This window comes from Leuciscus leuciscus (genome assembly GCF_965113295.1).
Source record: "Leuciscus leuciscus genome assembly, chromosome: 18".
Taxonomy (NCBI): domain Eukaryota; kingdom Metazoa; phylum Chordata; class Actinopteri; order Cypriniformes; family Leuciscidae; genus Leuciscus; species Leuciscus leuciscus.
The window spans coordinates 8,696,655-8,718,936 of record NC_138742.1 but is presented as its reverse complement, the minus strand read 5'-3'; the positions used below and the strand labels follow the sequence as shown (position 1 = coordinate 8,718,936).

Genomic DNA, 22,282 nt, shown 5'->3' with positions numbered 1-22,282 from the left:
GAGAGAGAGAGAGAGCCCCGGCCGCGCGCGCGCACTCTCACGTCTTCAAACAACACCTCGAGCGCTGTCTTGCGCTCTCTCACTCGCGCATATTAATCAAAGTCAGTTGAACCGTTAAGCAGAACTAAATTAATATTAATATTACTGGTAATATTAATATTTTTCTCACTGGTTCCCAACCATAGACAGTATAAGAAAGTTCCCAACTCAACATACACACGCATCTGTGTAACTGTCATTGTACCATAACCAACGTCAGCTTTGCTTTATCTCATCTCATCCCATCTCACCAACAGTTTAATACTGTTACTCGCACATCCAAAACATCGTATTTTACGTCGCGGACTTAAAAAATTAATAAAAAAAACCAACAACTAATGAATCACTCAATTCTCATTCATTGGCTACCCGCCAATGTGGCAGGTAGATTGACAGTTTTACCCGCCAATTGCAAAATTCACCCGCATTTGGCGCGTGGTCGGGTGTTAATTTCAGGCCCTGGAGGTGACTGTAATGAATTTCAGAAATGTACATATAAAAATCACGCAGGTAGCTAATAATGTGTTACAGGTTTTTTTTTTTTTTTTTTTTTTTTTTTTTTTCAGAACGATTGCAAACTCTGTGCATTTCTGGAGGAATTATATTGAAATATAAAATCTTAGCAGAATATTTACAATGAAATTACAGTTTGTTATATTGCTAACAATCAGTGTTCATTACTCAAGCCACATTTTCAAAACTCTTCAGTCTGCATTACCAACATGAATCTTGGCCAAACAGTAAATCTCACCTCCAAAACTCACTCTGACCAACAAAACACTTCATACCTCAAAACAAGCTTTGTTTCACCATAACACTGGCAACAATTCTCATTCAGAAAACACTTGTCATTCATAACACACTGACCTAAAAAAAAACATACAACCGGGAGCATTTCATAAATTATAAACTTTGATATTTGAAGTTTGAATGATTTTCAACATAAATCAGTATTTCATTATTGGATATAACATATTTTCCTTTTACGGACTGTATTACAGCGCAAAGAATGAATAAGAAATGCTGCATTTTTTAATTTTCTATATCTTTATATAGTAATTTACCTGCAAAAATAAAAAATGTAAATAAAAAACAAAACACATTCCTGAAGCAATAATTACGCAAACAAACAAACAAACAAACAAACAAACAAACAAACAAACATCAGAACATGTATAATCCAGTGTGTATTGGAGTGCCAGCTCAGGAGGCCTTTCTGTGTGCAGTTTGTATGTTTTCTCAGTGTAATTACTCTGTGCTCCAGTTTACCAGGACAGGTGAATTAGAGAATGGAAGTTTGCCCGTACACTCTAAAAAATGCTGGGTTGTTTTAACCCAATTTTGGGTCAAATATGGACAAAGCCAAATGTTGGGTTAAAAATGTAATAATTTTTTTTTAACCCAACGGCTGGGTTTGTCCATATTTGACCCAAAGTCGGGTTGAAACAACCCAGCTTTTTTTTTAGAGTAGGTGTGTGTGTAAATGTGTGTGTGTAAATGTGTGTGTGTGTGTGTGTGTGTGTGTGTGTGTGTGTGTGTGTGTGTGTGTGTGTGTGTGTGTGTGTGTCATCCCTGTCATGGCCAGTCCATCTGTCCAGTGTGTTTTCAACCCGAGACGCTGGGAAAGACTCCAGCCTCATCACAACCCTACATAGGACAAGCACTTTGGAAAATGGATGGAATTCATTGACACAGTTGGTGTAAGAATTGTTATTGACCACCAGATGGCGAAGTGGTATGGAAGCACTCTGTCAAAAGCTGCGATATATCTCATATATCCAGCTACAGGTCCGCAGCACCAGCAGTTTCAGGCCCGCAGCCACAGAACCGGAAGTGAGGGGCGGGGCTTAAACAGTCAGAGTTGCGCTACCCATAACACGTAATTTCATTTAGTTAAATATAAGCTGTTTTCACATTGATTATTGATTGGATCTAAGTCAAAAATATTTAACTAAAATACTTTTTTTTAAAGTCACGTTTCTGTTCATACAATATGCATAGCCTAAGATGTCATGATGTAGCCTACAATGAGCAACATTTTAAAAAAGCCTATTGATCAAGCTTAATGGTAATGAATGGATACAAAGGATATAGGCTAGTACAACTACACTGTAAAAAATGTGGCTGCGATTTAGTTATAAGAACTTAAAATTTGTTGAGATAACTTAAATATCCAACTTAACTAAAGTTAACTAAACTTAATATTTTAAGTCAAGCATGAACACATACTTTTTAAAGTTGAAACAATGTTGGATTTTAAGTTGTGATAAATAATCGCAGCAATTTCTTTTTACAGTGTACACCGTTTTTTTTTTTTTTTTAAGTGTAATGTTGTAATTAAGTGTTTCCCATTTGACTGACTGTTGTTACTTACAAATAATATGACTTAATGACACAGAGTGTAACGATCACCAGCGGGAGTGCCCTTGAGAGCCACCAGAGGGCACTCCACATCAGACACTCACGTTCACTCTCAGACTACATTTCCCATACTCACTGCCCGGACTCATCTCTGATCACTCATCACATTCACCTGTACCTCATTATCACTGATTGCATTCACCTGTGTCCCATCATCCTGTTAGTCTCAGCCTATTTATACCATGTTCACTCATTCACTCACTGCGAAGTTTTGTATGTTGTTGCACTGCACTTCTGAGCATTTTCCCTGGATTTCATGTCTCTTGGTTTTTGGATTTCTTGCCTGTTCCCTGGATTACTCTCTTGCCTCTGACCCCTGCCTGTTTTGTTTTGTTTTGTTTGTTTGTTTGTTTGTTTGTTTGTTTGTTTGGACTGTCTACTTGTGTTTTGACCCTTTGCCTGTTTATTGGATTTCGTCTTTGGATTACCCCTTAATAAAGCTGCATTTGGATCCTCAACCTTCGTGTCTCGGAGCAGTTCGTGACAGAAAACTTCGCCAACACTGATCCAGCAGCCAAGTAAGACCCAGATCCATCATGAATCCAGCAGCACAGATCATGCGTCTCCGTCAGGGAGACCAGCCCATAGAGGTATACGTCATGGACTTTTTGGAGCTGGCTCGCTTGACCTGTATGGACGAGTTATGTCTCATGATCTTTTTTCGTGGAGGACTATCCGAGCCGCTTAGCTCCATAATGCCACTTTATCACCCTAGCTGGACTCTAAAACAGTATGTTGACCTGGCCCTGCAACTGAGTGGCTCAACTTTTTCTGTGGGTGTCACATCTGCCGAGCCTGAGCTTCACGTCATGCCCACTCTAGTGTTGGCAACTCCTGTGCTAACACCGCTCACCAGCGCAGTCACACCTGAGCCTCATCCCGCCGTGGCAGAGCCTGCATTTCACGCCAGTCCAGCCGAGCCCCCACTTCACGCCAAATCTGCCGAAGCCAAGGCAGTATTCGTCATGCCCGCCGTCCCTGAGACTGAGAGCGTCATGCCCGCCGCGCCTGAGACAGCAAGCGACATGCCCGCCAAGCTAGAGCCTTCACTGCTGGTCTCGTCCAGCACAGCGCCCTCTTCATCGCTGGTTCCGTCCATCTCAGAGCCCTCTTCGCCGCTGGTCCTGCCCAGCTCAGAGCCCTCTTCGCCGCTGGTTCCGTCCATCTCAGAGCCCTCTTCGCCGCTGGTCCTGCCCAGCTCAGAGCCCTCTTCGCCGCTGGTTCCGTCCAGTTCAGAGCCCTCTTCATCGCTGGTCCTGTCCAGCTCAGAGTCCTCTTCGCCGCTGGTCCTACCCAGCTCAAAGCCCTCGCCGCCGCTGGTCCTGTCAAGCTCAGAGCGCGCTGATCCTAAGCCAGAGCCAGAGCTTCACGTCAGTCCTGCCGAGCCAGAGCCAGAGCTTCACGTCAGTCCTGCCGAGCCAGAGCCAGAGCTTCACGTCAGTCCTGCCGAGCCAGAGCCAGAGCTTCACGTCAGTCCTGCCGAGCCAGAGCCAGAGCTTCACGTCAGTCCTGCCGAGCCAGAGCCAGAGCTTCACATCAGTCCTGCCGAGCCAGAGCTTCACGTCAGTCCTGCCGAGCCAGAGCCAGAGACTGTGTACGCCACGTCTTCCACGCCTGTGTCTTCGGACAAGATGGCCGACTCCACGCCTGTGTCTTCGGACAAGATGGCCGACTCCACGCTTGTGTCTTCGGACGAGATGGCCGACTCCACACCTGTGTGTTCCGACGAGACGGCCGACTCCACGCCTGTGTCTTCGGACAAGATGGCCGACTCCACGCCTGTGTCTTCGGACAAGATGGCCGACTCCACGCCTGTGTCTTCGGACGAGATGGCCGACTCCACACCTGTGTGTTCCGACGAGACGGCCGACTCCACGCCTGTGTCTTCGGACAAGATGGCCGACTCCACGCCTGTGTCTTCGGACAAGATGGCCGACTCCACGCCTGTGTCTTCGGACAAGATGGCCGACTCCACGCCTGTGTCTTCGGACAAGATGGCCGCCGCATCCTCTGAGCCCGTTCCTGTTCCTGAAACCGTTCCTGTTCCTGAGCCCGTTCCTGTTCCTGAACCGTCGGAACCGCCTTGGCCGCCTGAAGGGTCGTCTCCGCCCCGGCCGACTGCGCTGCCTGCTCCGCCCCGGTCGCCTGCACTGCCTGCTCCGCCCCGGTCGCCTGCACTGCCTGCTCCGCCCCGGTCGCCTGCACTGCCTGCTCCGCCCCGGTCGCCTGCACTGCCTGCTCCGCCCCGGTCGCCTGCACTGCCTGCTCCGCCCCGGTCGCCTGCACTGCCTGCTCCGCCCCGGTCGCCTGCACTGCCTGCTCCGCCCCGGTCGCCTGCACTGCCTGCTCCACCACAGTCTCCAGGTCCTCTTCCGCTCCACGGGCCTGGCCCTCCATCCCGCACCCGGGTCCGCCTCCGCTCCACCACCCTCCTGGACAATTTAGGAGCGTCTGGAATCCGCTCCTTAAAGGGGGGGCTATGTAACGATCACCAGCGGGAGTGCCCTTGAGAGCCACCAGAGGGCACTCCACATCAGACACTCACGTTCACTCTCAGACTACATTTCCCATACTCACTGCCCGGACTCATCTCTGATCACTCATCACATTCACCTGTACCTCATTATCACTGATTGCATTCACCTGTGTCCCATCATCCTGTTAGTCTCAGCCTATTTATACCATGTTCACTCATTCACTCACTGCGAAGTTTTGTATGTTGTTGCACTGCACTTCTGAGCATTTTCCCTGGATTTCATGTCTCTTGGTTTTTGGATTTCTTGCCTGTTCCCTGGATTACTCTCTTGCCTCTGACCCCTGCCTGTTTTGTTTTGGTTTGTTTGTTTGTTTGTTTGTTTGGACTGTCTACTTGTGTTTTGACCCTTTGCCTGTTTATTGGATTTCGTCTTTGGATTACCCCTTAATAAAGCTGCATTTGGATCCTCAACCTTCGTGTCTCGGAGCAGTTCGTGACACAGAGTATGAAAAGATTCATGTTAATGGATACAAACACTGTTACTTCAATGATACTACAACTTTTTATTTTTATTTTAAAAATATATTAATAAATGTGTAACATGTTGTAAAGTGTTTCCCATTTGACTGTATATTTGATTGTATTATTTCCTTAATGTTTATGTTGTTACAAATAATACAAAGACACTGAGTGTATGTGGCGTATTTAATGTCAAATGGAAAAAAAAAAACATTTCATTAATAAATACAAAGCCTTGAGCAAATTAAACTTGTGTTTCTCTGTATGAAAACAAATAGGATATTTATAAAAATATGTATAAAACAATAGGTTTAAACATATTTAAACAGCTCATAATAAAAATAAAAACATCTTAAAACACAACGCACACACTGGACTTAATGACTACAGACCTGTCGCTCTCTCGTAAAGACTGGGATACCTGAGGGACATCACTGGACCCTTACTGGACCCTTACTGGACCCCTGCAGTTTCATACAGAGCAAACAGGTCTGACTGCATTATATCCTGCAACATCTCAATAGACCTGGGACTTACAAAATAATCTTATTTATGGACTTCAGTTCGGCCTTCAATACCATCATGCCTGTTCTTCTCAGACAAACTGACCCAGCTCTCCGTGCCAATCCCAATCTCTCAGTGGATCATCAGCTTCCTGACAGACAGGGTCTTTGAGACTGAAAACTCACATCCAGGACTCTCACGATCATCACTGGCACTCCTCAGGGTTGTGTCCTCTCCCCACTGCTCTTCTCCTGTGATTGCACTTCAAAAGACCCCTCTGTCAATCTCCTGAAATATGCTGATGACACAACAGTCATCACCTCATCCAAAATGGTGAGTCTACAGACTGGAGGTTGAACAGCTGGCTGTCTAGTGTGGTAATAACAACCTGGAGCTGAACACGCTCAAAAGAGTGGAGATGATAGTGGACTAAACCCAGCATTATTCCCACTCAGCATCACAGACAGCACTGTGGCAGCAGTGGAGTCATTCAGGTTCCTGGGCACCACCATCTCTCAGGACCTGAAGCTTCTGAAACAATTCTACTCGGCCATCATCAAGTCTGTCCTGTGCTCATCTATTACTGTCTGTTTCGGTTCAGCCACCAAATCAGACATCAGGAGACTACAACAGACAGACAGGACGGCTGAGAAGATTATTGGTTCCCCTCTGCCTACCATCCAAGATCTTTACAGCTCCAGAGTGAGAAAAAGGGCGAAGAAAGCTAAAAAAATAAAATAAATTCTGACCAGCCAGCCACAAGAAATTTGTTTTCCCCCTGGCTATATTCAGCCGGACCAATTAAACTCTCATAACTCTATGGTCTACCATTACTGTATAATTTGTACATAACATCTAAAATTGTACATCTTTAAATGAATTACATCATAAACTGTTGACCTGTAAATAACATATATGTACATTCATTAAAGCAACTATATATATATATATATATCTTTCTACTGTGTAATTCCTATGTATGTCTGCACTATGTCTATAATTTCTTCTGCAATGGAAGCTCCTGTCACAAAGGAGCACAAAGTGTAATTTGTCACAAAGACCAATTCCTTGTGTGTGTGTAAACATACTTGGCAAATAAAGCTCATTCTGATTCTGATGATGACCAGCAGGTGGAGCCAAATATTCACAGGTATTCAGACAAGAGTGCAGATGAATTTATAAACATACACTGAACCTTGATTCCAACATCCACAAAAAGTCATCATTTTGTAAACAATATGTCAAAATTGTATATCCAGGTTTACGTAGGGACATACAATATTTCAGTAAGAAACTAAAAAGTGAGTAAAAAAAACGAATAAGAGCCAGGAAGACAAATGCATTGAGGTAAAATGAACTATCTCTCTTTGGCGCCTCTAGCGGCGGAATCCAGGCACTGCAGGGAGCTCTTCACTAAAGGTGATTTGAATGAATGGGAAACGCTTTCCATGGCAGAAACAGAGTAGAGAGGGAACAGCCCCAAACAAAGCAGCGAGAAAAACTTTCACGCTGATAATCACCAGTCCTGTCTCACCACGCATGGATTAACTCAAGACAGAGCTGGTGAGGTAGACTCGACACCTTTCTGCGGGGATGAAAGCGACATTGGAGTGAATTTGAAGTCCTGCTGCTGCTGAATGGACGAGCTTATTTTCTCTCTGAGGGTCGATCATGAAGCTTTACAATGCAACAGGTTAGTGAGGAGTGAGTTTCGACAATGATCAATAATCCACTGAATCGAATGCGATCACTGTATCTTATTGGTGAATTGGTCATGTTGTAGTCCATGTATTAATCGCTGAGATGCATAAGTAAACAGCATGCACGCTTACCGAGCCATTGAAATTACAATGCAACATAATACTGGAGATCAAAGGAGATGCAGCCAAATCTGGCCTGTTATGCAAACCTGGCTCTGCATTTATTATGTGCATGCAGTGCAAAAATATTGTGGACCAGTCACAAGGATTTATGAAAAAGAGAAACTACTTTTTAAAATCTAGTTCAAAACGTTTGTCAAGTTTTTAGAAATATAATTTATGTTGGTTTCAATTAAATGTAAATGTGAATTTCAAACATTTTAAAACCATTTTATACAATTTTCTTCAAAAAGGTTAATGACTGAAATGTCAAGTGTTGTAACACTTGTGTTAAAAGTGTTGTTAAAAGTACTCTTATATAAAAGTATACTTTTAACACCTTTTAAAATATGATTGACAACTTAATCTTTACTTAATATAAAACAACATTTGTTTTTGTTAGTATTTCAGCCTTTTTTAACTGTAGACTTTTTTTCTTCTTCTTTACGATTTCTGGACAGTCACACCATGTTAACATTTTTAACTTTAAACCAGACAAAAAAATATCAGCATTACATTTAATTCACAAATTGTATGCTCATATATTTAAGGTCTTTCTGAATAATTTAATATATCCCGAGAGAACCAAACTAGCATTATATATTTATATTTTACTTTGCTGTGTGAGATGCAACAGCATGAACTGCAAACTGTTGCTAATTTCCATACAAAGTATTCATTAACATTAATTGTATTGTATATACCTTCAGGTTAACCTAGTTTGATTAAAGAGATAAATACTGCCAGGGGTATTTCAACTTCACTTCACAAATCTGGTCGTAATATTGTCAATTAGATGCTTACCCAAATTTGGGTGATGTGTCCCATCTGGGATCTATGCCCCTGGCAGTAAAAGTTGTGTTATTCTCCAATCATCATGGCAGGAGTCGTATGTGACCGCTGATGAACCCCCCCCCCCCCACCAGCTGTTTCAGTGTGGATTTCTACCTCAACACAAAGGACGTAGAGTAAAGGCACACATCATGGTACCCAACAAGTGGATTATGCATCCAGGTCTTCACAAATCGCCTCCCAGAAGTTGGCTTGGCATCCGGCTGCGTCTCAGTAAGTTTGTGTTCTCCTCTGACGTTTATGAAATGTAAACACAAACTGTTTTTGAAATTTCAAGAAAAATGTTAGCTCTTTATGACTTGACAGATGAAGGACTTCGATTGGTCTGTCTTGGCGCTCTTGCATATTCATGTTTCGGCATAACTTTTTAAGTTGAACAAATGATTGATGTTGATGCTTCAAATCTCATAAACAAGTCAGCCAATAGTCATGGTTTGACATTAAAAGAATTACATATTATATATGCGACCAATGTGCACTCTCTGATCATAGTTTTGTAAGTATTGATTGGGGTTTGTGTGCCGAAATGTTAAGCAATCACAATTGGTCCTGTGTGTGTTTGTGTATGATGCATTCGTCCGGTGGAATTATAAAAGTGAGTTACAGCAAATCCCTTATCTGTTTACATCATTTAAATTACCAGTTGAGTTTATTATAATTGTCATTTCAGATAATTTGCATATTAAGGTTTAATTGGTTGCGAATCAGACAAGTTAAGTGGCCTCTTCTTTATAAAATTAGAAAATGACAATATTTTTGTGCATTTTATGATATTTTTGGCATTTCTGATAGAAAGGTGCATTGTGGCTTACTGGTCTTGGCCAAAATATTTAAGATATTCTGGTCCCTAGATATGGCTCAGGTCACTCCTTCAGTGTTGCCTAAATCTGTAGGGCTTTTTTCCACAATTTTACCATCCACCAAAATAATAAGTCAGATTCCTAACCCTAAAAGTAATAGCTATAGTAATCGTATTGCTAGACTTAGCCAGCACCATAAATGCATAAGCATGCATAGCGAAAAGTCCAATAGAATCAAAAAAACATTAATTTAGAGATGTTTTGTTGCTTTTATTGGACTTTATTTGAACTTTATTTGAGTTTTTGGATGGTTTGGCCATTCTACACTACTACTTTCAACAAACTGACATGCATAGACGTTTTTTGCTGTTTCCAAACATTTTCCTGCTTGATTATGTTGACCTCTGCAATCTCAAAAAGATTAGCCTTCCAGTCTGAATGGTTATTTATAGAAACCCAAACTAAAGTGTGGTGTACGCCAGAGGCTTCTTAGCTCAGCGGGGGCTGCAAGTTACCCTCAGTGTACCAGACCACTCAAGCCTCCCTGAAATACATGGGTTTAATCTCCAAGCATCTGGTGTTTAAGGCTTGTCTGAGAAGAAGCTTTTGGCTCACTCAAGTTTGATTAGTCATTTTATCTTAACACGGTTCTACCTGGTGTGTTTTTCCTCCCTCATTTTGGATGCATGATGTCAACTGACTGCCCTTTAAGGCTCTTAGCTTGATATGCTTCCTGAAAATGTTCATTGCATCACAGTATAAGACTGTGTTTTAAGTTGGTTACTCTTGCATCCACTAATTCTTTGCCCCAAACACTGGCAAATCCTTCTACTTAGACTAATCTTATTATCTGAAGTGTCAAGTGGTATTTATTTACCAGTTTGTGTTTCTCTTAGCTACATTTGGTTTGTCCAGGGGTAGTCAGGTTTTCTATAAATTACTTAATGCAAGAGGTCATCACTAAATTATAGCTTAATTCGTGTTTGTTTCGTCTGTTCGACTCTTCTTTGCCATTTGCATGTTAATTAAGGAGCCGTTTACACGTCATCATTTTCAACTAAAAACGGAAAAAAATTCAATGCGTTTTGGCCGTTTATTTACACGACAACGGTGTTTTGGTACCCTGGTAAACCAGAGTTCTCGTGAGAGCACAAGTTGAATTTGCTCAGCGATTTACTCTGGTGTCCAGTAATGATGCTCATTAAATATACCCCTCTATCTGAGCTGCACCAATCACATCGGGTTATCTGATATAGGCGGGCCAGAGGCGAGCTAAACAGAAGACGACAGCGCTGCAATGTCGAAGTCATTAGTAAACATTGCGAGATGCCTATGGATGAACACCAGTTGTTTGAAACGGCTTTGGCCGCTACAATGAAAGATTTAGACTTTTTCTCTAAAAGAGGAACAGAAGACGGCGCTCGAATCGTTCCTTTGCAAGAAGGGCGTTTTTGCTGTTTTGCCGACCGGATACGGTAAGAGTCTAATCTACCAGTTAGCTCTGCCAGTAGCTAAGCGATAACTTGTTGTGATTGGTCGTAGTGTTATCCAATTGCGAGCAGTGATATTTTCAAATGCATGCTTGGTGCCGCCCCTCGAGCTGGCCGATTTTCAATAGTCGACGCCAGACCATTCATCTTTTAGATTTAGGTCTGGATTTCCAGGCAAGCATTTTGGGGGCCTGAAAACGCAAACAAAAACTTTGGAAAATGATACCGTTAACGTCTCCGTGTAAACGACAAAAACGAGAATTTGTGAAAATGGTAATGTCATGCGTATGCGTATCTACTGGCCTGGCATGAATAATACAGCGTTTCTAGTCGTTTTCGTGGATCTGTGTGAACGGGGATTGTTTTGACAACGTTGTCGTCTGCACGTGAAAAACGTAAAGGAAAAACGTTTCTGTTTTTAGCACATCGTTGCCGTGTAAACGTACCCTAAGTGATGAGGCTTAATTTTCAGTGAAAAAATGATCAAATTGGTAAAAACTTCCCATACATACCTACTACACTGAAGGACGGACACAGAAATATCTAGAAACCAGAATATCATAGAGAATTGGGCTTTTTTTCCATCTTGGGGTCAGTAAGGAACCACCTAGCAACTACCCAGAATTCCATAGCAACTGCATAGCAATGCCATTGCACTTTGAGTTTTGTATGGGCAAAATGTAAAAATAGTTATTCATGCTACAAAAAAGTGTTTAAAACTGTATGAAAAGGACATTTTACACAAAAAACTGACAATTTTCTTGTCAATGAATTGACTGATTCATTCACAAGCGCTTAGTTTGAATCAAAAGTCGCGCTGCATTTTATTAAAGTGATCAAACGTAATGAAATATCATTGGTAACTTAACTCACAATTGACGTACAAGATGATAGCCTTTACTTGAGAGACTGTATTGTTAGCATGACTCCAAAAGTCAAATGCAACCCCCTACATACACACAAAAACACACCGCAGGGTTATTGCTATCAGCTTTTCAAGTTCTGAGATGATGTAATGCTCATGAACAGGCTCTCGCAGCTGTTAGCCGTTCCCTCCACCGTTCAACAGCCCTCTTAGCCTTACAGCTTTCCCATCATCCCTCACTCTGTCACGCTTTCAACTTGCTTTTATCACACACTAGAAAGGCTTAAGACTGTGCTATTAGCATATTGTTCTTCCTCCAGGTCCTGCCCTTGGTTTAAGTGCTTGTTCAGCTATTAGACCCGTTGAATAAATGAGATTAGCAGTAATTTAGCCGTGAATTTGCAGTTAGAGTCGTTTGGTTCGTTTGACTGCTGACGCGCCGCTTTTGGAGCCTGAAGGTGAAATTTGTGTTCCTTCATTTATGTCCCAGCTGAGATGAGTAATGAAAATGTTCACTAGTATGCTATACACTGCAAGACTTTGGCTGAAATAATAAATATAGGATTTTTTTGTGATAATAAGGAATGTTTTTAGACTAATATTGTATTGTATTCCACAAAAAGCCTCTGTTACTTTTATAAAGTTATTCAGCAGTGAGTGATTTTTGTCTTTGTCTTTTGATTAACATTAATGACACAGACAGCAGCATTAGGCTTTAAGACCGAACTCGCAGCTCGCACACAGAAAGCGCATGGGGATCAGTCTCTTTCGCTGTTTAATGGGTTTTAATAACTCTTTAAAATAAAGCATGTCCTGTATTTTACAAAAGTCACGTTACATGATTTGACTGATTTGGACGTTAAGTCTTTCAAGGAGGGGTGAAAGCACACCGCTTAAAAGTAAAGGAATGGAATGCGCACAATGATAATTTTATTTTGATTATCATGTTTTCATAATCGTTGGACCTGAAAACCAAAATCAATACCAAAACAAAATTTTGATCGAACGCGTAGTAGTCCTACTGCTGTTGAATTGTTCTATAAATGAATCGATATAAAATCATCAGATTGCCCACCCCTACATTGCATGTATTATAGCTTATTGGCATAACAGTAAGTTTCCCTACTGAAAAAAACCCATCTGAAACCAGCCTAAGCTGGTCTTAATTGGTCTTCCAGCCTTTGGTTGGTTTTAGAAGGGTGTTGGCCTGGCTAAGAGACCAGTGTAAACTGGTTAAGACCAGCAAACCAGTTTAATAGTTTTTCAGCTGGGTTATTATGGCTGACAAGTACCATAACACATTGACCTTGGTGCATTAATGCATACTGTGCAAACATAATGCATACTATTCCAACAACATTAATATTTTATCTCATAATTACTTGTTGGAAACATAAAAAGTTGACAGTTGTGACATCATGAAACAAAAACATGGCATGCGTGGCTTTCAGTTTGATTGTATTACAGTCAGTGTTACCGCTTGTGATTTATTTGTTGTTAAATATTTCAGAGAATATTGAATTAAAGTATTAATATATTAGGTATTTCTCTGGTTGCGACAGTCTTTTCATTCCTATTGTGACGTATATCCTCGTGAAACAGCTTCTCGAAAAAAAAAATAATTAGGGCGAGGCTTGATTTTGTCCATGGGGAATTGATTGTATGGTTGTGGATTTCTATTGGTGGATCTCATGTGAGTGACAGGTTGTCCCGCCCACACACCAGTAAACACGCCATCAGAGAACACGAGATGTTGCTGCAAGGTATTTTGATAAAAAATTACGACGGCATATAAATAAATAAAAGATGTGCAAGGATAAATGATTTATTATAAATACGGCAATATTCCATAAAAAATAACAAGAATTGTCGATTTTGGTGTTATGAGAGTTGCCTCATAAACAAATAATCTCTGAGTTTGAATTTCAATGATGTGATCTCGTAATAATTACGATAATTTGGACAACACATGAATGCAGCAAAACACATTAAAAGGAGTTTAGAGTCAGAGCTATGTGTATTTTTTATGTTTAGATTGCTAGTCATTACATATATTTCTAGATTGTGACTAAGCAATTGACTGGAGCTCTAATGTAAGTCCTGTAGCTCTTGGTTTCTTGGCTTTATGCTGTGTTCATTATAAGAATAGCCCGCTTGTGTCACCCCTCTCATCCATGTGCCGATTACGGTAGATTAAAAGGGCCCTTTAACAAGAGTTCATGCCATCACTTTGTCCCACGCTGGCTACTTCTGAACATCTTCCCCCACCCAGCTTAAGTCCATTTAGGCGGATCTCAGCCTCGTGTTAATGACCACGTCTCTGCCAAGGATGAGCTCTGTAATATCTGCTTGTGTACTGAGTGTACAGACGGTATAGCTTTTCCTTACATCCTAAATACCCCTGTGCTGTTACAGTAACAATTTAGGGATTTTGAGTGAAAGGCATATCAGTCATTTTCATGGCTGTCCACCCAGTGAGAGGTAAAGTCTGGCTATCTAGATGGGTTGTTTTTCATGTGTAGTAACCGCACATTACCTGCAGACAAATTGTGGTCGACGATTGTCAATAGCTGGGTTTCCATCCATGCATTTTTATGTGAATTTATTTTTAGATATTGCTTTTTTAATGCTATATGGTTGCTACTAGGTGATTGTTTACTAGCCAAAGTAAAAAAAATCCCATCCTCTATGATATTCTGGTGTCCATGGCTCAGTGTAAGTCTGATTTATTTTCACCTGTTTTTTTGTAAAGTCTGGTCTAGAAAAGGAACAGCGCACCTTAAAAGGTCACATGATTTGAGGTCTCATTGATGTCCGTGGCACATATATGGGATGATTATGTGCTATTTAATATGTAGTGTTTGGGGATTGAACAAGGTCAGTGAATTGTCTTCGGTAAAGCAAGCAAGCAACTTTATTTATATAGCACATTTTCAAACAACAGACATTGCCCCAAAGTGCTTTACAAAAATGAAAACATTAAAATCATATAACAAAGCAAACATAACTTATTCAAAAGCTAAAGAAAATAAATACGTTTTTAAATAAGACTTAAGTGGCAATTGATGAAACTGACCTCACGTGGAATAAGGTTAACATCTTCAGTTTGTTGTTGTGTTGCAAATTTTGAAATATTATAATAGCATTTCTAGTATTTAAGGGTTAAGTATAGCATATGACGTGGCCGTTCAATCTAAATATAGGTTAAACTCTGTTTTCCACTATTTTTGCAACCAGAGTATCAAACTGCTCTCCACCTGTCAACACCATTGAGGCTTGGAAAACTCACTCCTGATGCACACACTCATTCTGCCTTTCGGTCACATGTCTGTACTCAAACTCTATTACGTAAGCATACTTCATATGCTAACACAAAATATTTATGCCCTCTGTTTTGAGTTTAAAAATGACGCTGAAGTTGCAGAGGAAACATCTCAGATTCATAGTCTGAAGTCTGCTTGTTGCGTCTCGTTCTACAGCTGCCTGAGCGGCCTGTTCATAAAAAAAAAGCTGCAAGTTCAAAGCCAGGTTCTGGATTACTACCATATGTCTGCAAAGCCAGACTCCAAGAGTAAGTCTGCCCCAGCCGTACCCTCTAATTTCTTATCCCAAAATTGGACATTTGAATGGCTGTGCAACATTGTCCCTCCCCTATGACTCTTGCACGGTTCGTTCTCACAGTAACTCTTCTCTGCAGGATAACTGAAGCCATCTTAATACAACAAGAGGTTTCCAACGTGTTCCTTTGACGCTTAGGAAATGCCACGTTTGAAATGATGTCATGTTGACATGCATCCACCACTGCAGAGCGGATATCTTATCAGGAGCCACTGCTGGCTGGTGTCCATCCACGGAAACAGCTGACATTGTTGTAGTCACACGGCATTCATAACGCATAAATCTCCGAAAAGGAGGACCAGGGCTCTTATCAATGCAGAAATGTCTGGCTTTTATTGTTTGTGCAAATCATAGACAAAGTTCACTGTCTGTGTAGGAGGGGTTTGCAAGGGATCTTTGTTTCTCAAATACTGGAAGGTATTGGCCTGGTCTGTCAATCCCAGCATGCACTTCACCCCAGTATGAATACAACATTTGTCTGGTAGTGTGGGTTGAACACCCTCAGACAACCAGGCCCCTTTGCCCAAACTGCTTGCACAGACTTTGACACCAATGTGCCTGTTCCTTGCAGACTTGGTAATACTGATTGTAGAGTGAAGAAACCGAGGAACATCTGACATGAAGTTGAAGAAGAAGCACCGTCAACTTCTCAAAAGCGATGAGACATTTTCATCAAGACATCGGGCAAATTAGGAAGACTTTAATTTGATTGTTCTTGCCAAGGTGTAGGGGGAATTTTAGGTGTTCCCGTCTTGGCGTACCGCAAGATTACGTTGTGAGATCCACAATTTAAGAAGCGAGGAACCCGTCATACGTTCTCAATAGAGATTTATTGTCATGAGTTTCATTGGGGTGCTGTGAAATGGGTGCCAGGATTTCCTCGGGTTTGGAATATAGGTCCGGTTTTGGCATGCCTAGTTGCACACTTTTATGGGTTGGAACTCGTGAAACGGGATCAAAGAAAGGTTTATTTGTTAGGGAAGATGAGGTAACTGCAGGTGCTTGCTTTATGGCGAATTGTTTGAGATTGACTATATCCAGTTAATAGCACATCAGAGGTGGATGTCAAGATGACTCGTTAGATGTCGAGTGTTTGTTTATTGTACGAGTTGGTTTTGTTTCCTTTTAAAGTAGCCTTTAGAAGATCAGTTAGCGGGGTGCTTAGTTTTGCAGTTAACGTTTACAGCCTCGTCCTTCACAATGTTCCTTTACTGGAGGAAACGGGGAGCATATGAGCTCGAGACACTACCGTCTTTTTTGGCACAGCGTGGGGGGGAGCGGTACTCTTGGTCGTCCCCACTGGATGTCATCCATGATGTTAATGGTAAGGCTGGATCCACTTTCCCCAAAACCCTAACTCTTTAGTCACTAACCATGAGTTGTCATCTTTAGTACACTTCCATCTCAGATTGTACTTGCTTAAACTTTAGAATTTTTATGTTGTTGCATCCCTAGTTCATGTATCTATGCGTCAGATACACTGTATTGTTTCCCGTTGTTTGTAGCGCTACATTAAGCTGTTTTTCATCATAAGACCTCTCCACACTTCTTGTTAACTTTGTATGCTTGCTGCCTGCGATTTGTGTGTTTTGAAGTTTTGAAAAATGTGTTATGGTCAATCATTACCGCCACCTCCATATTCTTCAGTACTCTTGCTCTTATCCCTATGCTAATAATAATAATATATGAAGAAACTGGACACACTGTTTTTCATTAGCCTATCATTCAGTCCTCCTCAGTGCTTTATTTTTTTGTCTCACAACTTATGCAACCCAAATTTCTTCCGGAACATTTGGGACACTCATCTGGCGATGGAAAGCTTTAACACCGAGTCTCTTCTTTGATCTCTTCCATTCATAAGACCTGTAATTAAGGCTGATCCATTACTGAGAGCCGCTCTCTGGCCACTGCGGCCTGCAGAAGAGGAGCGTACTGCATTTCTAAGTGCATACTTGTCCTCTCGAATGCCGTAATTAGTCTGGGGGATTATAATGGTGGGTCATGGCTCACTTTGGTGTTTGAGGTAGTAGCGGTGATGGGAAAATGTCAGAAACTCATAGTGGATTATGCAGTCATCTTATAAAGCACATTGCTGTAAGATTAGCTCTATTGGTGCCTTTTAAATGGTCTTATTACTGTATGTCCTCGAGATTTAAGTGTGTGGCCTCTTAAGTCCTCTCTGCATGTTGTGTAAGAAGCAGTGCTGGAGGCATGGACGTCAGAGACTTGCTGTCAGTTTTCTGGCAATGACATGAATGAAAATAACTGAAATGTGCTTAGTGCATTTTTAGTTTTTCAAGCAGACAATTTTTGAAACTTAGTACTTAAAATGTTTATCATCTCAATGTTTCTAATTCGAATTGACTGGACATTGTCTGATTAAAATAGGCTTACACAAACTAAACATTTTGGTTGACAATGCAATACATTTGGTTATCAGCTAAAATTGTGGTCAAGTTTTTTTTTTTTTTACAGAATACAAAATGACTTTGATATGGAAGCCGATTTCTGCCTCAAATAATTTAAATTTCTCGTAATTGTGACGTTCTCAATCTCATAATCTCATAAATATAAGACTATATTTCATAATTATATTTTAAATTTGTGACTTTTATATTTCACAATGTGACATATGCAACTATATAATTTTCATAATTGTGCCTTTTATTTCACACAATGTGACATGAGTGATATAAAGAAAATCTCTCTCAATGTGACTTATTTTAAACTCTTTTTTTTTTAGTAGACTTCATAATTATTTATTTTTATTTATTCTATAAATGTGCTTTCACATTAATATCTGATAACCAAAGTTATTAAAGCATATTGTGGCCAAAATTCTAAAAAACACATACAGCGAGCGCATTTAGCCCAGCATCATTGTTTTGGATGTTTGATAAGTTCCATCACGAAATATATCTACGTCATAAAAGCTGACCAATTAGGTTGTGAACATATCCCTATGCATTTGGGTTCTGGATATTTAGGTTCAATGTTAAAATGCTAATGTGAACGCAAAGTGGACTAGGACTATAGAAAAAATGCTTTTTGTCCTTTGTTGTGCATTTGTAAGCAGTTTGTGTAGGGTACAGATGCCTTTCTATTAGCCAAAAGTCAGTTTAATGTGTATTCAATGGGATCCTGTTCACCATATAGTTTTAAACCCTTTTATTTTCCCATGGTGATGCAGCAGTTGGCGGCATCTCTGACAGTCAAGCGAAACACCTCGTACATTGGCAGGCTGCTGCCGTCCACCATCTGTCTTCTAGTAGACGCCTCGCGTTACATAACTCTCTCCAGCGTCTCCGGCTGAAGGGGAGGTTTAGCCTTCAGAGCGAAGCATGAGAACGAGGCGAGACAGCAGTTCCAGTAGTGTGCCAGTCGCCTCAGTGGTACAGGACAGAGGGATAAATTCACCACTGATCTGAGGCATTCCTCAAATTCCTTGTAAAATCTCGCACAAAAGCGATACGTAAACATACTTTTAGAAACCTCCTCTCTGCCTATACATGGTAAACATGGTACAGTTAAGGTCAGGTCCTTACTGTGTGGTCTTCTTTGAGGAAGATTATGATAAGGCTGCAGGGTTGTGGGATTGTCGGTTGGGAACTGTACGCCTTTGTTTTATGGATCCTTGATTTTTATGATTATTAGAGGTGTTTGCTAAGACGAGCATTACTATTTCTAATGCTCGTACTTTGGGTTGGGGTCCTAGTATGTTACGGTCCAAAGTATTTGGCCTGTCCTGAATGGTTTGTTCTACGAACATACATATTTATTTATTTATTTATTTATTTTGGTTATTATTCATTTTATATTTTACGTATTTTATATATCATTGTAAGATTGTCAAGTCTTGTTTTTTTCTTTTTTACGTTTTGTAATATTTTTTCATAATAATAATTATAATACTGATTATATTAATACATTATTATTATTAGTAATAATGTATATTATTATTATATAAACTCAAATACTATTGTAACATTGTTGTTTATATTATGATTTCTAATAATTTAGTTGTTTCGTTTTCTATTAGTACTTTGTATTTTGTTAAATAATTTGTATTACTTAATTTATTTTATTCATATATATTATAGTTGTTATTAATTTTATATTTTACATACTTAAAGGTAGGGTAGGCAGTTTTTTTGTTATACTGGTTGAAACTTTCTTCACATTCTGATAGCAATCAATAATAGAAGTGGTCTAAATATAAAAACTTATATATTTAAATATATATATTTATTTATTAAAACGTATATCTTTTGTGAAAGTCTCAGGACCAAAAAAATTCTTCCAATCATTGCATTACAGAGACAGTCACTGAGAGCCACAAACAAACAGCAGCCGCCTTTTACAGTTTCTCCTCAACCAAAACAAGCTTATGCTGCGTTCACCTTCGTGTCGTAATTACCGTGATTACGAGATGGCAACCCATGACGTTCTACCCAGAGCTGTTTACATTCTCAGACTCACATTTATGCGTTTCTATGTCAACATTATCAACACCAAAATTAATCTGCAACAGTCAGGTGGTACAACTAGAGCTCTGTAATTTGTTTAAGTTCATTATTATGATAATGTTATTTGCTTTGAGACATGAGGTAATTTAACGCCGTCTCTCGTGACGCTTTGCAGACTCCGCTCTGGCTCTGCGCTTTCATGTGTTTTGAAGGAGGCGTGGCTTTGGAGACGCTCTGAAGGGAGGGTGGGGTCTAATGTTTTCAAAGCTAGTTTGCTATAGAGTAGTGCAGGTATGACATCACTTTGTAGGCCAACCGGCAGTTCGCATCACACTGGTTCCCTCGACAAAAACCCAATAGGATTTTCCCGTAGGCTTCTGGATTATCGCAAAAAACAAGCTCTATGATCAGCAAAAGTTTATGATACTTACACATTTTGTCCATTAAGATAGTTTTCACAGATGAACACAACTTTTATGAATTTTGAAGCCTAATAGAAGCCTTAATTGAAGCCTAAAGAAGTAAACGGAAGTAAAAAGCTAAAGAGACTAACTAAACCATGGTTGCACAACTTCAACGTCATCATCACTAAGCTTCCGACAACTATTTAAGTTTTTATCAAAAACATTTTACCAGAACGTTTTAGCATGCAACTATAGTTTCAGCTTTTATCCTTTTTATTGTTTATTTATTTATTTATATATTTATTTATTTATTATAAAAAAAAATTGTATATTTTATATTGTATTAAAACATTAAAAAACTGTTTTTACCTCTTCTGAAGTTGGGAACCCAAAAGGTAAACAACACTCACATTTGATTCACTTTGGCTTTAAAATATTGGCCACAGTGAGTTTTTTCCCCTCTGTATTTAGAGCATGACTGCATAAGTTGCCGTACGCACATGCTGTCTCACTGTGTGTGTTGAGGTTGACAATACATGTGCCGCTAGCTTGCTTTTATTATTTGTTTGATTTGGGCCTAATCAGCTGTGCTGAGGTCAGACATTCCTGTCCATGTTAAACAGAGAGGAAGAGAAAGGGATTGTGTGTGTGTGTGTGCGCGTGTGCGTGTGCGTGCGCGTGCGCGTGCGTGTGTGTGTGTGTATATGAAGGAAAGGAAGAGAAGGACGTTAAAGAGATAATTAAAGAGATGAATACTGCTGAATCAGCCTCTTACCACATATTAATTCTGCGCTAAGCTAAACATGTAGGGCTTTACTCATTATAAATGTCAAAAAACATCATAAGACTATCAAATCTCTTGTGTAATATTTCAGTTTCATCTTATTGTGCCCTCTTGAAATTTCATTTTCTTTTTGTTTTATATTTTTGTTTTATTTCATTTGACTTTCTATTTATTGTTTATTTTTTATATTTAGCATTTTATCAATTTTTTGCAGAGTAAACTAGCCAAGTACTATGCTTTTTTCCCCTGTTTTACTTTAAACATCTGCAGATGTTTTATCACCCAAGTGTTTGGAAAGAATAAATATGAGGAATAGTGATGCTTCCCTGAAACTCTATAAACTGGTAAGCCAGGGCAGGCAGCTGGTGCTGTGGTCAGACACTGTCGTGTCACATCATTTTAGGATTCGTCACAAGTTTCTGATTCATGACACTCTTGATTGTCTAAAGCAGTGGTTCCCAAACTGAGGCATTTAATATCCTTCTGCGTATCCTTCTTTAATATCCTCTCTTCCACTTAGACTGCAGTCACACCTACTCCATGATGAAATGGATTTTCAGATGTATATTTTTTTTACCTTTATGAAAGCAAAGTTTTTCTAACCCTATTAAATGTATGTGTCATGTTTTATGTTAAATTCTTAAAATCTCATTAATTGAATTAATATGACAAATAAAGCAATAACTTAAAGGGATACTTCACCTCTGGAAAGATGAATGTGTATTTAAAATGGGTCATTTATGTAGAAGAAATGTGATTATTTTTGAATTTGGAGCTTTCTAGACTGAGAAAAGCCAGAAAATTTATTTTTGGCTTATGTGGATGAAAGACAACAACTCCCAGAATGCACTTGCTTCGCTGCCCTAGGAGGCCACTCCCAAGCCACGCCTACCGGTAAGAGCGCGCAGTTAAACAACAAGGCTAGGCTACTTGTGACTCTCCGTGACGAGTCTACACAGGATTTCGAGATCGACCAAAATGTCCGGGATTCGGCTTTTGCGTTCTACAGTCGCCATTCATCATGTTTACTGTGGCGAGCAGGACGAGACTGAGGGCCGCGGGAGAACGGCGCGAGGCCGGTGGCGTGATTACTGAGACGCACCGGTCTCCTATCTATCACGGAGGAGCGGGAATTTTCTTATCAATGTTAAAACGCACATCAACCGATCACTTGTTTAGCGTTCA

The 22,282-nt window shown here is 40.2% G+C and overlaps 1 protein-coding gene across 4 annotated transcripts in view; it reads left to right on the top strand.

Moving 5' to 3' along the window:
- Positions 1–7,456: 7,456 nt before the first annotated feature.
- plekhg5b (pleckstrin homology domain containing, family G (with RhoGef domain) member 5b) overlaps positions 7,457–22,282 on the top strand; it is a gene marked incomplete at its 3' end in the record, with an annotated part of 77,336 nt that continues 62,510 nt past the window's right edge. For 2 of the 4 annotated variants that reach the window (XM_082145531.1, XM_082145532.1), the window contains exon 1: positions 16,629–16,767. In XM_082145531.1, the coding sequence (XP_082001657.1) occupies positions 16,644–16,767 (124 nt within the window). In that variant the 5' untranslated portion in view covers positions 16,629–16,643. Of the gene's footprint in view, positions 7,653–8,702; positions 8,884–16,628; positions 16,768–22,282 lie in introns of those variants that run through there. The other 2 variants (XM_082145530.1, XM_082145529.1) reach the window with 2 other exon arrangements.